The sequence below is a fragment of the Maniola hyperantus genome, chromosome 4, assembly GCF_902806685.2.
Source record: "Maniola hyperantus chromosome 4, iAphHyp1.2, whole genome shotgun sequence".
Classification (NCBI taxonomy): Eukaryota; Metazoa; Arthropoda; class Insecta; order Lepidoptera; family Nymphalidae; genus Maniola; species Maniola hyperantus.
Genome location: NC_048539.1, coordinates 1,215,319 through 1,230,545, shown reverse-complemented (window position 1 = coordinate 1,230,545; position 15,227 = coordinate 1,215,319). Strand labels below are relative to the sequence as shown.

The 15,227-nt window shown below is 38.4% G+C and overlaps 1 protein-coding gene across 3 annotated transcripts in view; it reads right to left on the bottom strand.

Moving 5' to 3' along the window:
* Window positions 1-237: 237 nt before the first annotated feature.
* LOC117997032 (uncharacterized) overlaps window positions 238-15,227 on the bottom strand; it is a 28,963-nt gene continuing 13,973 nt past the window's right edge. For all 3 annotated transcript variants that reach the window (XM_034985200.2, XM_069498112.1, XM_069498114.1), the window contains 9 exons: window positions 13,911-14,099; window positions 11,264-11,414; window positions 10,506-10,637; window positions 8,971-9,138; window positions 7,548-7,737; window positions 6,196-6,347; window positions 4,721-4,836; window positions 3,797-3,955; window positions 238-3,110 (listed from right to left, as the gene is read on the bottom strand). In XM_034985200.2, coding sequence (XP_034841091.1) covers window positions 565-3,110; window positions 3,797-3,955; window positions 4,721-4,836; window positions 6,196-6,347; window positions 7,548-7,737; window positions 8,971-9,138; window positions 10,506-10,637; window positions 11,264-11,414; window positions 13,911-14,099 — 3,803 coding nt within the window. In that variant the 3' untranslated portion in view covers window positions 238-564. The remainder of the gene's footprint in view (window positions 3,111-3,796; window positions 3,956-4,720; window positions 4,837-6,195; window positions 6,348-7,547; window positions 7,738-8,970; window positions 9,139-10,505; window positions 10,638-11,263; window positions 11,415-13,910; window positions 14,100-15,227) is intronic.

Here is a 15,227-nt window from a genome sequence, read left to right as displayed (position 1 = left end):
CAGCACTGTTGCGGCAGCACTGCTGCGTGCAGCGTGGTTCGGAATTATACCTTTATGTAACCAAATGCTTATTTTGCTTTAATCTGCTAAACAGATTTTTGAGAATGCTCTGGTTCTGGAGTGAAACGTGCATCGAAATCTAATTGCTTCCAAGCACTTATCTACAAATAATTATATAAAAAAAGCTTTGCCAGAGAAAGGAACGTTTCAGCTGAATAATAATTTGCTAATACTTAATATAGGTGTGTATAACTTTTATTTTCTAAATGCATTTGTATTAAACTAAGAGCACTTTGGATAATACATTGGTCGGATTTCGTACATATTATGATGCCTTACCTAATTACTATATATTATAGTCTCTTAACCTATGATTACTTATTTTTATAACAAAAACTAAATTTTAAAGCTTGCAGGATCAAATTTCATTATAAACTAATATACAAATCAATAAGCAATTAAACTAATTATAATGTACAAAACAAAAAGAATTTAAATGCGTTACAATTAACATTTCTTGTGACAAAACTTCTTGTGTAACAAGACGTGCAAAGAAAAAGTCATTTACTTCATTTTAATTACGGTACCAGTACTAGTTTCAGTGTCATTTGACGAACCAGAGTTAGAATGTTCTAATTTACTAGAGTCACTTTTACACTTAGCACTACCTACACTACTGGTGCTACTACTCTTAGTAGCTCTATTTAGTAGTCCAGTAGCTTTCATTGTTCGTTTTGTTTTCACCTTAACAGCCTTCTCTGGAGGCCTATTTATACTTTCACTTCTGTTCTTTAATTTGTTCAAACCAAAGTTTGGTTTAATTTGTGCTGTAGGTTCCGTACCACTCATATCTGGTAAAAGCAAATCTGTTATGCATACATAATCATCTTTATTTTTTGATCCAATCAGTGCTGGGTTTATTTTTACAGGTACAATCTCCACTTTCTTCTCAAATATAGTTTCTGGTCCTTTTGAATCTAAAACGTCCATACTTGTTGGAGAATCAACTCCACCGACTAATTCTTGTATCAGTTTGTCTTCTGCTAAGTCTTCTAGAAAAGCATCATCTACTACGTCATCAATGTCATCATCTGAACAGAATGAAGAAAATGATGTCACGGATCCAGAAGCACGTGAATGAAAGTCATCAGGCAGTCTTACTCTAGGTACATTTCTCGGTATTTCTCCTTGACTTGGAGAAGGTTTAATAATAATCGTTGGTTCTGGAGTATTTGGTGAATCGCTGGAAGCAATAATTACTTTTGGGTATTCTCTATGACCCATTTTAATTGTTGGATGGGATTTGTCACAGGAGGTAGCAGACTCGAAAGATTTATTGTTTAGCTTTGTATTTCCTAAATGTGGTGTTAACGTGTCTATATTCTCATAGTTTCTGCTAAGCGAGCTTGCTTCAGAAATCTTTTTAATATTTGAAACATCGAAAGAAGATAGAGGTTTGGAATTTTTATACGTAAGCCGTCGATCCAAAGTTGTGGTGCGTGGTGGTGGTTGTGGTGGTACTTTTGGTCTGTCAATTTGGTTTTCAAAACTACCAACTCCAATGTAACCTCGAAAACTTTGTAAGGACGTCGGTTGAAGAGATAACCTCTTTTGCGCTTTTGGTAAATCTGGAAGAACTTTAGGAAAGTTTCTTCTTTTAATAGTCAATAGAGACTCCTCCGCTGTTAGAGGTTCTAGTCTTACTTTATCATCTCGAGACGTTACATTGACTTCGTTTCTAAATGTGACGGGGGGAAGTATATTAACGATTTCATTTTCACGTCGTAATTTTTCTTGTAAAAGCTCATAATTTACATCGGTTACGGGATCAGAAGAGGAATGTTTATGGGTAATTTTTAAAGGCGCCTTTTCGCCTAAGGATAAAGTTACCTCGTTTGTGTAAACTTTGCTTTCTTCTTGTTTATTTGAGAAACTATCAGCAGGCTTAATAAATCCGCCAGTTTTTGATTTTTGTAATGTGTTTTCAGCTATGGAATGTATTGGTTCTTTTTCATCCAAGGACTTTGAAAGTTCTATAGGTTCTTGCTTTAAAATAGAATGAGTTCGTGCTGTTGGTGTAGCGTCGATTGCAACCGAGACTTTCTTTGATTTAATACTATCTGTTCCTTTACTTTTTAAAGAGTCACTGGATTTATTACTACGCTTGCCTAATGTTGATTGTTTGTTACTAACCAATGAAGAATGAGAATCTAAAGCAGAAGTTGAGGTGGTCTTCTCAGAAGTTTTATTCTTTCCGCTATAATTTCTCGCAAGAAGATTCTGTGGGCATCCTGGATCGTTAGCTTTAATTGTTCCTTTTGTTTTTCTTGAATCAGACAGCAATTCCTCAGATCTAGTAAAAGGTTTGATACCTACCTGTGACTTTTCATTTAAATCACTGTTAGATTTTCTCAATATACTGGGCGAGCATCGATGCATTACTTCATTGGCAATCCAATCTCTCACTTTAGTGTGTGCATCTAAAGTGCTTGTCGACAAATGTCTCCTCAATTGAAATCGCTCTCTAAAACCACCGGAGTCATCAGACTTAGGTGTTTTGCACACCTCTTTCTTTTTAACCTTCTTCGTACTATTGCTAGTACGTATTTTATTAATACTCATAGATTTAATAACACTACAACCGTTCTTGAAAGTTTGTAAAGCACTTTTGTCATCCTTAGAACTCTTTTGACCTATCACATCAACTTCTCCAATTTCAGCTCGTGGTTGGTGTGGGGTTTCAAAGGTACTTGCTCTAGTTTGTGATTTTCTTTTTTTGTAATACAACACTGCACATATACCTATATTCACAGCTATAAATAAAACTCCAAGAGAGACGACAAGTGTGACAGTAGCACTAGATGTTTTAACAGACATGTTTACTGGTCTGACTGTTGTTGGTTCTTCTCTATCAATTTTCTGTAAGAAACTGGTAGGTATGGGTCTAGATGGCTTCTTTATAGCCTGTATTTCTCTATATATGGAATCGGTATCATGTTTAGGGTCTGGTGGTGAGTACGGTCGTAATTTACCATACGATGAAGCTGAACTAGAGTGAGAAGGGTTGTATACTTGTGGTACGTACGTGTTTCGCAACACGTCGTTGCGATCTGAAAAATAATAGAAATCATTATTTTTCTACAGGTTAGGCTTTTTACCCTTATGCATTCAACATAAAAAATATCATATTTGATTGGTTACACAAAATGTATCACCAGTTTTTCTATTACAAAGAAAATCCTATCTATGAGGTCCCTGCTACATTTCTGATACTACCAAAGAACACTTAATAGTACCTTACAGGTACAGAAAGATCACTCCGCAAAAACGTGTCAATAAATAGCGATTCTCGTTGTACGACACAATAAAGTGCAATTAAGCTCGCACAACGCTCCGGTCTACAATTTAAGCCTCTCTTTCTATCGCATAAACTTTTATTTCTTAACTTTCTCTCTCTACTCGAGCACGTCACTGTAGGTCACAGACCACTTATAGACGCCGGGCACCCCCGATTGCCAAGCTTAGGCAGTTGAATAGCATAAAAGTCGGCCCACGCCCATTCGGTACCCTCATTCCACACATTGTCTTCATTACGTGACATTTGAGCACACGAGTAGATACTCGTGTGATTTGAGTCCACCAATCACAACAATGCATTCTCCCCTATCCCCCGCCAACATTCTACGATTTTGTTTTCATGCAAAACCTTGTATATGCTTGAGGTTGAATTCTCTTGTATATTTCTCGGGGATACTACACAGTTTTTGGTTGGATATTTAGTTTAAAAGATCTTTACCTATTGTTCTATGTACAGTTCTAGGTTTAGCGGTCGTTGGCTTCGGTGTAAACTCAAACAGGGGATCGATCATGTACCTCTTCAACTTATTTGGCAAAGTCTCTATCCAGAACTTTGTGTAGTTTGACCGGTATAAACTGTTGATAGCGGGTGGTAAATCTAAAAAAAAACTTAGGTTAGAAAATTTAATAGCGTAAAATTTTGCCCTTGACTACAATCTCACCTGGTGGTAAGTGATGATGCAGTCTAAGATGGAAGCGGGCTAATCTGGAAGGCGTATGGCAGTTTGGTATGGTAACCAAAGGGGTATGGGTTTTATAAAACCCATACCCCTTTGGTATTTACACGGCATTGTAGCGGAACGCTAAATCGCTTAGTGGCACGGCTTTTGCGGTAGGGTGGTAACTAGCCACTGCCGAAGCCTTCCACCAGACCAGACCAGAGATTTAGAAATTATAAAATTCCCAACTCTTGCCGGGAACCCGGGACCTCCCACTAATAAGACCACAGCGTTTACCACATAACATGAAGGTGAGACATAAAATCTCGTACTACTCGTAAGCATACAAGCTGTGATAGCCTAGTGGTTAGGACGTCCGCCTTCTAATCGGAGGTCGGGGGTTCAATCCCGGGCACGCACCACTAACTTTTCGGAGTTATGTGCGTTTTAATTAATTAAATATCACTTGCTTTAACGGTGAAGTAAAACATCGTGAGGAAACCTGCATGCCTGAGTGTTCTAGATAATGTTCTTAAAGGTGTGTGAAGTCTACCAATCCGCACATGTCCAGCGTGTTAGACTATGGCCAAAACCCCTCTCACTCTGAGAGGAGACCCGTGCTCTGTAGTGAGCCGGTAATAGGTTGATCATGATGAAGCATATTGAAGTGGAAACACGCCAGTTAATATTGAATGCACTTATACCTATTCTCAAATAAGGCTGATGAGCTACGTTGTATTCGGGCCACTCAACGTTGTACTGGTTCCACTGTTTCTTGTCAAGAGTGTAGTATTCATTCACGCTTTGAGTATTCGGAGAACTGAAAAGCAAAAAATATAATGTGATTGACAAAACCGGCCAAGTGCGAGTCAGGCTCGCGCAACGAGGGTTCCGAACAAAAGTCATATTTTTTCGACATTTTGTACGATAATTCAAAAACTATGATGCATAAAAATAAATAAAAATCTGTTTTAGAATCCACAGGTGAAGCCCTTTCATATACCCCACTTGATATAATTAACTTACTTTGATAATTGAAAATACTAATTATTAGTTCATGACCACAATTTTTTGGTGTGATGTAACCACAAATTCGCAGTTTTCAGATTTTTCCCCGAATGTCTGTTATAAGACCTCTACATGCCAAATTTCATGATTCTAGGTCTACGGGAAGTACCCTGTAGGTTTCTTGAGAGAGAGACAGACAACAAAGTGATCCTATAAGGGTTCCGTTTTTCCGTTTGAGGTACGGAACCCTAAAAGTCTGAATAAAGATTGGCTTCTGCTCTACTTTTGAGTGCAATACGGGATGTTTTATTTCACATTTCATTATTATTTTTTGAAGGAACATAAGCCGTCATTACTCATGCGTCTTTCTCTTCCAAATAATTAATGTACTGCTGCGCGATTGTGGTAGAATGACAGCTACAATGTCACGATCGCAATCACCTCTGATTGGTTGACGCTCGATCACTATTGGCTACAAATTAACAATGCATTATTGTTGCAGCAAGAATCGCACAAATTCAGCCAATCAGAACAATAATTGAGATTGTAATAATGATTGATGCAGGTTTTACTAAATCGACCTTCAAGGTCGTAGAATGAGTAAGTAATTACAATAAAAACCCCTTACTCAAAAACCTCTAAAAAGTAAAACACTAATAATATGCATAAGCCCATCTTTCTTCTATAATATAAAAATGAATCACTAAATGTTTTGCTCATCGCAAATCTCGAGAACAGCTGAACCGATTTCGCTAATTCTTTTTTTATAATATTGCTTGAAGTACGAGGATGGTTCTTACGGAGAGAAAAATTTAAAAAATTTGTATCGACTGTTAGGCGGAACGAAGTTCGCCAGGGCAGCTAGTCTAAATATATAAAAGGAAAAGGTGACTGACTGACTGACTGACTGACTGATCTATCAACGCACAGCTCAAACTACTGGGCGGATCGGGCTGAAATTTGGCATGCAGATAGCTATTATGACGTAGGCATCCGCTAAGAAAGGATTTTTGAAAATTCAAGTCCTAAGGGGGTGAAATATGGGTTTGAAATTTGTGTAGTCCACGCGGACGAAGTCGCGAGCATAAGCTAGTATCCAATAAAACATTTTTGAAAACCTAAATCCATGCGGACGAAATCTAGTATTTAATAAATAATTTAAAAAACATACCCGTTTTTCACGAAGTTGGTCCAGAGCCTCATGATGACTTCACTGAGGAGTTTCTCCTTCAGCGTGTATTCTGAATGGAAGTGCGTATTGGCACCCCCCAGAGGGATGCCCAGCACGTATGGCATCTCTTCGCCATGCACGCTTTTGTTGAGCTGCAATAAACAGATCATAGTGGAAACTTGACTAATTATTTTGTTCCATGGAATATTATAAATGTATAATAAACTAATTAATAATTTAAACTAAAACTAAAACCTTAAAAAATATAATATTATAACTAAAATATATTATTAAAAGGAGTCCCTTTAGGCAAGGTTTCGAAGATACTGGCAGCGTTCCCCCTTTGGATAGCTAGGCTAATTGTTTGTCCGAGGTAGCTGCCAGCCATGGAATTATGAGAGTGAGGGAATATTTGTTTTTCTTTCAACTATTTGTACGCTCATGTAATTCAGGTTATGCAGAAACTTACATTCATCCACGTGGATTCAGAGTTTCGAAATTTTCTTGGCATCTTTGATTTTCCGAAAAAAAAAGAAGCTTATGTCACTCTTCAGGTCTTTTAACTATAATACCCATGCAAAAAATCACGTCGATTCGTTGCAACGTTCACTTTTGCATTTACAATAATATGGGTAGTGATTTCAGTTTCTAAATACCAAAAGGAACGCCTATATTTTACGAGACAACTTCTGGGCGGGCATGTTTCGAGGCGATGTTACTTACCCATAGCTTATTCTTATTCCACTTGTTGTTTTCGCTCAGAGCACAGCTCTACCGTTCTGTACCGGTAGTACAAGATTTTACGTCTCACTAAACCAAACCAAATTCGAGAGTCGAAATACTTCCGTGTTACAGTAAACTGGATCTTAAACGCCTTGGTTTAAAGCTCAAGTTTGTCTACACTTCTACAGCCAGCGCTCCAAGCGGAAACATTTCGAAATTAAAATCAGTGGCATTGAATATTTGACTTCAATTCAAGGCGGTTTAGGTCCATTTTACTGTAACGCGGAAGTATTTCGACTCTCGAATTTGGTTTGGTTTGGTGAGACGTAAAATCTTGTACTACGGGCACTGCATACACACAAATCGTGTGCGGACAGGCCGGTGTACTGGTAGTAGTAATAGGTAATGAATCATTTCGCTTGTTTGAAGTGTTGGGGATATTACAGTACGTGGCCAAAAGTGATGAACATCGATCTTTAGAAGGAGACAGCAGATTTGTAGAGCACTGTCTCGGTCGTTGAAACCGACAAAGCGTCATATGGGCATGAGTGACAGAGACAACGCTCTACAAAGATGAAATGTCATTCTAAAGGCATGTTGTTTGAAGGTTTGGGCTATCTATGACTTACTGGTGCATAATCAGTGCTGACAGAGTTGTGGGCGAAGACATAGAAGTAAGACTGCCTGTTGGCCTTGGACTGATAGTTGGCGAAGTTGATCATCGGAGCCAGGGTCCGCGCGTCGCTGAACAGGTTCAGCACCACGTCGCGGTTGGTCTCCACGTTCCAGCGTTGAGGGTCCAGCTTTGATGGAGAATATCTGTTAACAGAATATCAACACAAGTAAACAAGATTTGTACTTTACAGTTGTTTGTTTAATATTTTCAAGATGATCATGTCAAATTATTACCTACTAGCTGATGCCCGCGACTTCGTCCGCGTGGATTTCGGTTTTTAAAAATCCCGTGGGAACTCTTTGATTTTCGGGGATAAAAAGTAGCCTTAGTAGTCCTTCCCCGGGATGTAAGCTATCTCTGTACCAAATTTCGTCAAAATCGGTTGAACGGGTGGGCCGTGAAAGGCTAGCAGACAGACAGACAGACAGACAGGCGGACAGACAGACAGACACACTTTCGCATTTATAATATTAGTATGGATAAACTAAAGGACATCGTTACTTTGATATTCTGGAAGAAAATTTACCAATAATAGATGTACAAGTATTTGGCAAGACTAGAAAGGAGACAAACAGCAGTACCCTTATTAAAAATGCGAAAGTGTGTTTGTTTGTTAGTTTGTTGGTTTGTCCGTCAATCACGTCGCGACGGTGCACCGGATTGACGTGATTTTTTGCATGTGAATAAATAAAGACCTGAAGAGTGACATATAAGCTACTTTTATCCCGGAAAATCAAAGAATTCCCAAGGGATTTTTAAAAAAAACCTAATTTCACGGACATCACGGACATCAGCTAGTAATTTATAAAATGGTATTAGAGTCATACACATATTATGTAGATAGGTTGGAGTGATTACAAAATTGGCACTACAAAAAACCTTAAAAGACGATCCATAAAAAGATAAGTGGACTGACTACGTAGAAGTCTTACGGAAAGTTCGAAAGGCTTTATCAATTAAATTATTCATTTCATCATCATTATGATCCATCCATCGCCGCGCCGGTTCACTACAGTCTCGTCTTGGGTCTCCTCTCAGTTTGAGAAGGGTTTAGTCCACCACGCTGGCTAAGTGCAGCTTGTGGAGTTTTCACACACTTTTGAGAACATTATGGTGAATTATCAGGCATACAGGTTTCCTCACGATGTTTTCCTTCACCGTTAAAGCAAGTGATTACTTACCTACTTAAAACGCACATAACTCTAAAAAGTTAGAGGTACGTGCCCAGGAATAAACTCCTGACCTGTTAGTCTTAGGTTGTTATGGCCACATATAATTATTTCGGAAGAAAGTAAATGGAAGAAAATTGTAGTGGGGGCCAAGACCCAAAAAAAGTTGTAGCACCAAAAGAATTTACCAAGTAGGTAGGTACATACTGTTTTAATATCTCATCCAGAGCTTCATCTTCAGCACCTTCGAATACGATTTTGACGAACTTCATGATGAACTCATCTCTCTGATTCTCCAGCACGCCATGATCGAGTTCTATCACACCGAAATCGTGGTAGCTCTCCAACTCTGTTACACCGCTTAGCAACTGATATCTGGAAATATTTAAATGCCTAGATTCTAATGTTTTTAGGGTTCCGTACCTCAAAGGGAAAAAAGGAACCCTTATAGGATCACTTCGTTGCCTGTCTGTCGTGTCTGTCAATAAACCTATAGGGTACTTCCAGTTGACCTAGAATCATGAAATTTGGCAGGTAGGTAGGTCTTATAGCACACGTAAGGGGAAAAATTTGAAAACCGTGAATTTATGGTCACATCACAAAAAAAATTGAAATGTGTTCATGAACAAATAATTAGTACATTCAACTTTCAGAGTAAGATGACTATACCAAAAGAGGTATCATATGAAAGGGATTTACCTGTACATTGTAAAACAGATTTTTTAAATAATTTTTAGGCATAATAGTTTTTGATTTCTCGTGCAAAATGTCGAAAAAGTACGACAGTACGGAACCCTGACTCACAATTGGTCAGTTTTTATTTACATTCGGTCATTTGAAAGAGTCTTAGACCCAAACATAGGTCACCGTCATCATCCCATCGCCGGCTCACTACAGAGCCCGGGTCTCCACTTAAAGTGAGAAACATTTTGAGAACATTATGGAGAACTTCCAGGCATGCAGGTTTCCTCACAGTGTTTTTCTTCACAGTTGTTCAAAATGTGTGTGGCACACAAATAATATAGTGATATGATATTTTTATTACAAACAGGTAAATAACAAACTTTTGTCGATTGAAATGAGCTTGAATGAGGGCTATTCATTCGTTATTATCTACCTCATTAACCTGTACATTATCCATCATTCAAGTTAAATTACATTTTCAATTAGTTTTAATTTGACTTTCTCGTATATTCAGTAACAAATTGATGTAAATTATAGTATTTATTGCATGAACGTTGGAGTAAAATATAAATATTTGTTCTATTCAGGCTTATTTTGTAGTAATGAGGGTACGTTGTTGGACAGCAAATCAGAGGGCCGCAGAGGCTCAAAAAGACCTAGAGGTCAGTGGATCGACGGAGTGGAGAAGGGCATGAGGGTTTTGGGGATTCGGAGCTGTAGGAAGCTGCTTCTGACCAGCCCCAATGGTGGAGTTTGCTTGACCAAGCCAAGGCCCATCCAGGGCGGTAGTCCTTTGTTGATGACTAGCAACCCGCCCCGGCTTTACACGGGTGGCTTATTACAATGGTCGTAGGGATCTCTAATTATTTTTTAAATAAAATAGGTATATCCTATGTCACTCAGGAATAATGTAGCTTTCTACTGGTGAAAGAATTTTCAAAATCAATTCAGTAGTTCCGTAGTTCAGTAGATGATGATGATGATGATGATGATGATGATGATGATGATGATGATGATGATGATGATGATGATACGTTGACGAGAAACGAAAATCTTACTTGCTCAGAAGATTAGGAAAAGATGCCATGGTGTTTGCTGGTTCGCTCGGTATGAAGGAGCCTGCCACCACTGGTCCGAGTGGCGTCTCGAACCGCCGCGCCAGAATCTGGACTTTCTTAATTTCTGATAACCTGAAAATTACAAAACCATAATTTTACATGAATTCCAGAGAAACTGTAAATTACAAAACCATCATCTTACATGAATTCCAGAGAAACTGTAAATTACAAAACCATCATCTTACATTAATTCCAGAGAAACTGTAAATTACAAAACCATCATCTTACATGAATTCCAGAGAAACTGTAAATTACAAAACCGTAATCTGACATGAATTTTAGAGAAGAAATTAAATACTTTGCGACATTATAAAATAGTAGAGTCTCTAGTAGAGTCTGTAATTTAGAGTCTGATGGGGAAACTTTTTTCGGGTTGTGTTACACATGACACAGGTTATTCCCGCGCTTCTTCCGCTTGAGGGTTGTTGACTCCCTTACTCAGAGTCGCTTAATCGTTACTTAAGATTGAGTTAAACAAGACAGAGCTATATCTCTCACATGAATCTGTCTCGTTTTAACTCAATCTTAAGTAACGATTAGCGACTCTGAGTGCGGCGGTTAGTGCTCAAGTGGAAAGTAACCAACTCTTAGTTTATAAGATCTAATGTATTGCACAATTTAAGAAATAAACGTTTTTCTTTTATTCTTTATTTTTATTTTTTATTCTATATTCCTATCTCAGTAACAAAAGAACGTACGGTTTATTCTGTAAGCAGGTCATCATATTCTTAGAGCTGGGGTTACAGCCGAGGCTCTGAGCGACCTGCAGCGTGTATTGTGTAGGGTCCTTCGTCATCGCTGAATCGGATAGCGCTGATCCTGACATGAGGATCGCGCGATGGAATAACCCTAAAAAGAAAATATAAATTTCGTTAAGAAAACTAAAAAAAAGATTCCGACGAGTTGAGAACCTCCTCCTTTTTTTGAAGTCGGTTAAAAACGGACTCCATTTAAATAAAATTTATCATCTCAAATCATTGCCGAACAACTAGATGACCAAAAATCAGTAAGAATGAGAAGGGTTTAGGCCATAGTCCACCACGCGGACCTCGTGTGGATTGGCAGACTACACTCCTTTGAGAACATTATGGAGAATTCTCAGGCGCACAAGTTTCCTTACGATATTTTCCTTCACCGTTAAAGCCTACCACGACATTTAGCAGCTAAAAAGCGACATGGAGCTGCTAAAAAGGTATATTCAGAAAAGTAAAGTTGCGTTATTCGGGATTGAACCTCGGACACCCAAAATAGGAGGACTATGTCTTAACCACTGGTCTATCACCATCATTGGAATTAACATAAGATACCTAATTTTATTATGGTATTTTGTATGGTAAAAAATATCTTTCATACATGTTTTTGATATATCAACAGTCTTAAAAAAATTAAGTTCCAACCTAATTCTAATTAAGAAGAAAAATAATTAACTTAATATTTCTCTTCATTAAACAAAGTTCGTAATTCTTTGTAAACAATGACTAACAATGTGAGTCGCCCTTAGGTCTATCGCAGACGTCTGATAAAAGTCGGTTACACAAACTACAATTTACACAAACGGAAAATAAAATACATTGAGTAGGTACATTAATGATTTTATGAAAACCGTCCTGTAAAAATTGGAGAATTATTAGTCATTTGAGTTTTTTTTTAACTATATAATAGGCTCGCGCTTGATTGCAATAACCATTTTTCATGTTGTCCTTTTCCACCTCACCTCATATTCATGCACCTGATATTTGAAAAGTGCAATGCAACTTTTGACATAGAACCAACGCGCCAACGTACTGTTGTTTGCGTTTATTTGTCGTAAAATCGGATACAGCTTCTTGCCGTCTAACGGCGGTTATTAATTTTTTTCACGGACTCGGGTTGGATGAGTGCGTTGATCAAAAAAAAAATTGCCAATCGGTCCAGAAACCTCGATAAAATCGGTGTACATACATAAAAAAACGGGCCGTATTGAGAACTTCCTCTTTATTCGAAGTCGGTTAAAACTACGTTCCTTTTTGTTTTGTACGGGTGCTTATGACATAATATGTCGTAGATAATCCCTGGTATTCTCACGGATGACGGATAGAACTCGGATGACGGAAGTGCAGTGCGTAATCGCCGTTAATCGCTCACAGTTTGTCAGATAAAAAATCGGTCTCGGACAAAAAGCGAGTGTCTGCGTTTACCTTTAGACTAATTACTCGCGTTTCAATGGTCAGACGCCTTAAGAAAATTTTCTGTTTTTGATAACGAAAGACCATCAGTCAAAACATTGTTTTCCCTCGTTAGCAGATTTCTTTGTTAAAACAAAGTCTATAACTGAAGTTTGTTTATTGCTAATTAAAAAATTAATCTTATAAGTCGTCGGACTTCCAAGAATAACAGCAATTAATCACAAGGTCTGCTAACGGTTTCAGCGGCCTCAATTCTATTATGGAAACACCTCTATTAATATTATGATTAATTAAGTATGATTAAAAATATATGAAAAGTTTTGTTTTATAATAGACTGAAGTTTCGAGTTGATGGTATGTTTCGGCTGACGTCAAAATGACGTCATTTTGATGTTAATGAGACATGGTTCCAGCGCAATAGCAATTTGCGGGACTTATACAACATAGTTTATTTGGTTGCAGTCGACTCATGGCTTTCTTGCTGCCTTTTCGCTAGCGTGACATTGAAAACCCCAACCAAGAAGAGAAGTGAATGCGACAGGACTGATGCCAATCGGAGTATACTGCCTCCTCGGCCTGTCTCATACTGTACCAACAAGTACAGTACGCAGCCAAAAGTGATGAACATCGATCTTTAGAAGGAGATAGCAGATTTGTATAGCACTGTCTCGGTCGTTGAATCCGACAAAACGACATATGAGTATGAGTGTCAGAGACAACGCTCTACAAAGCTGAAATGTCATTCTAAAGGCCGATGTACATTACTCTAGGCCGCGTACTGTACGTCGTACAAGGATTGTGGTAATTTTTAGACAAACCGTTTCTAAAAAATTTACCTTACCACTAGATGACGTCATAATACCCTCAGGTAAGCGTCCTCGTAAAAATCCGGTTCGTCGGACCATGTTCAGACATGGTCCTTCAAACCGGATTTTTTATATTTTTTAAGAATCTCACCTTTTCCGACTTAGGCGTGTCAGGAAACCAAGCAGCGGCTATTAGAAATACATATATCAGGATGTGGCTTCCTATGCTTCACTTCTTTGTCTGTGCTTCCCATAACCATAATGTGGAAATAGCTGAACAATTCTTTGTAAAAGCCGATGTTCATCACTTTCGGCCTCGTACTTTTAAGAGGACCTTGATGGACGATGACGTCAAGGACGATGATGACTATTACCATTGGATATCGGAGACAGCATGAGGAAGTTGACGCACGCAGCACCAGTGCCGTGCCCCATCAGCGTCACTGAGTGGGGGTCCCCGTTCAGATCCTCTATGTTGTCTTTGATCCACTGGAGCGCAGCCAACTGGTCCAGCAGACCGTTGTTACCGTACACGTGTTCTGTGAGGCTGGGTTTCATGAAACCTTCAAAGAAATAAAATATTCCAAATAATGGCGGATGCAGCGACCACTCAAATTAAGAATCAAGGTAGATTTGGCAATAAAATAATAATACCTTGTTAGAACAAGCTAGGTGTATTGAAAAGCTCTGAAAAGTTATAGAGACGTAAACACAGTTTTTTGTCTTTGTCATAGTTTACCTTTTTTTGTAGGGCACGTTGTAGTTTGTGCCCAACAAACCTCTGTGATAGTAATTTATTGCGAATATTACGAGTTTTTTTTTAGTTTTCTGTTTTAAATTTAGTATTTAAGGTGTGTAGAACTGTAGAAGCCATTTATGTTGCATTGCTGTGTAAAAAAAAGTTGTAGCGAACGCAGATTATGAAACTTAGCCTTTCATACGTAAGTATTATTTCTTTTGTTGTTTTGTCCCTTTCGGGTATACGCGTTCGACAAGTCTCCTTATTTTTCTATCTGAGAGCGACCATGATCGCCGAACTGGCCAAGAGGCGCAAATATGAAAACCTCGATGGGAGCTTCATATTCGCGCCTTTTGGTGTGGAGACCTTGGGGCCGTGGGGCCCCGGGGCTCGAGCTCTTTTTGAGGAAATTTCGAAAAGGGTTATCGAGTCAACCGGGAACCTGAGAGTGGCAGCCACCTTGGTCGAAGAATTAGTTTGGCCATCCAAAGGGGTGATGCTGCCAGCATCTTGGGTACAATGCCTCGCTGCGGTGGTCTCGATGAGGTTTTAGATTTAGTTCATTTTATTTTAGTTTTAATTTAATATTGTTTTTTTTAGATTTAAGTTTATTTACCTTTTTAAATCTACCAACAAAGAAATAAATCCATATTCTAAATAGGTTTATCAAAGGTGACTGATAACCAACACACGTAGGAATGATCAGCGACTATGAAGTTTGGATCATGCTGGCTTTAGGACAAACAATTAGTAATAATATAAAAGGGAAAGGTGACTGACTGACTGACTGACTGACTGACTGATCTGTCAACGCGCAGATGAAACCACTGGACGGATCGAGCTGTTTGGCATTCAGACAGCTATTGTGACGTAGGCATCCGCTAAGAAAGTATTTTTGAAAATTTAATCCCTAAGGGGGTGAAATAGGAGTTTGAAAGCTAAATGTATAAAA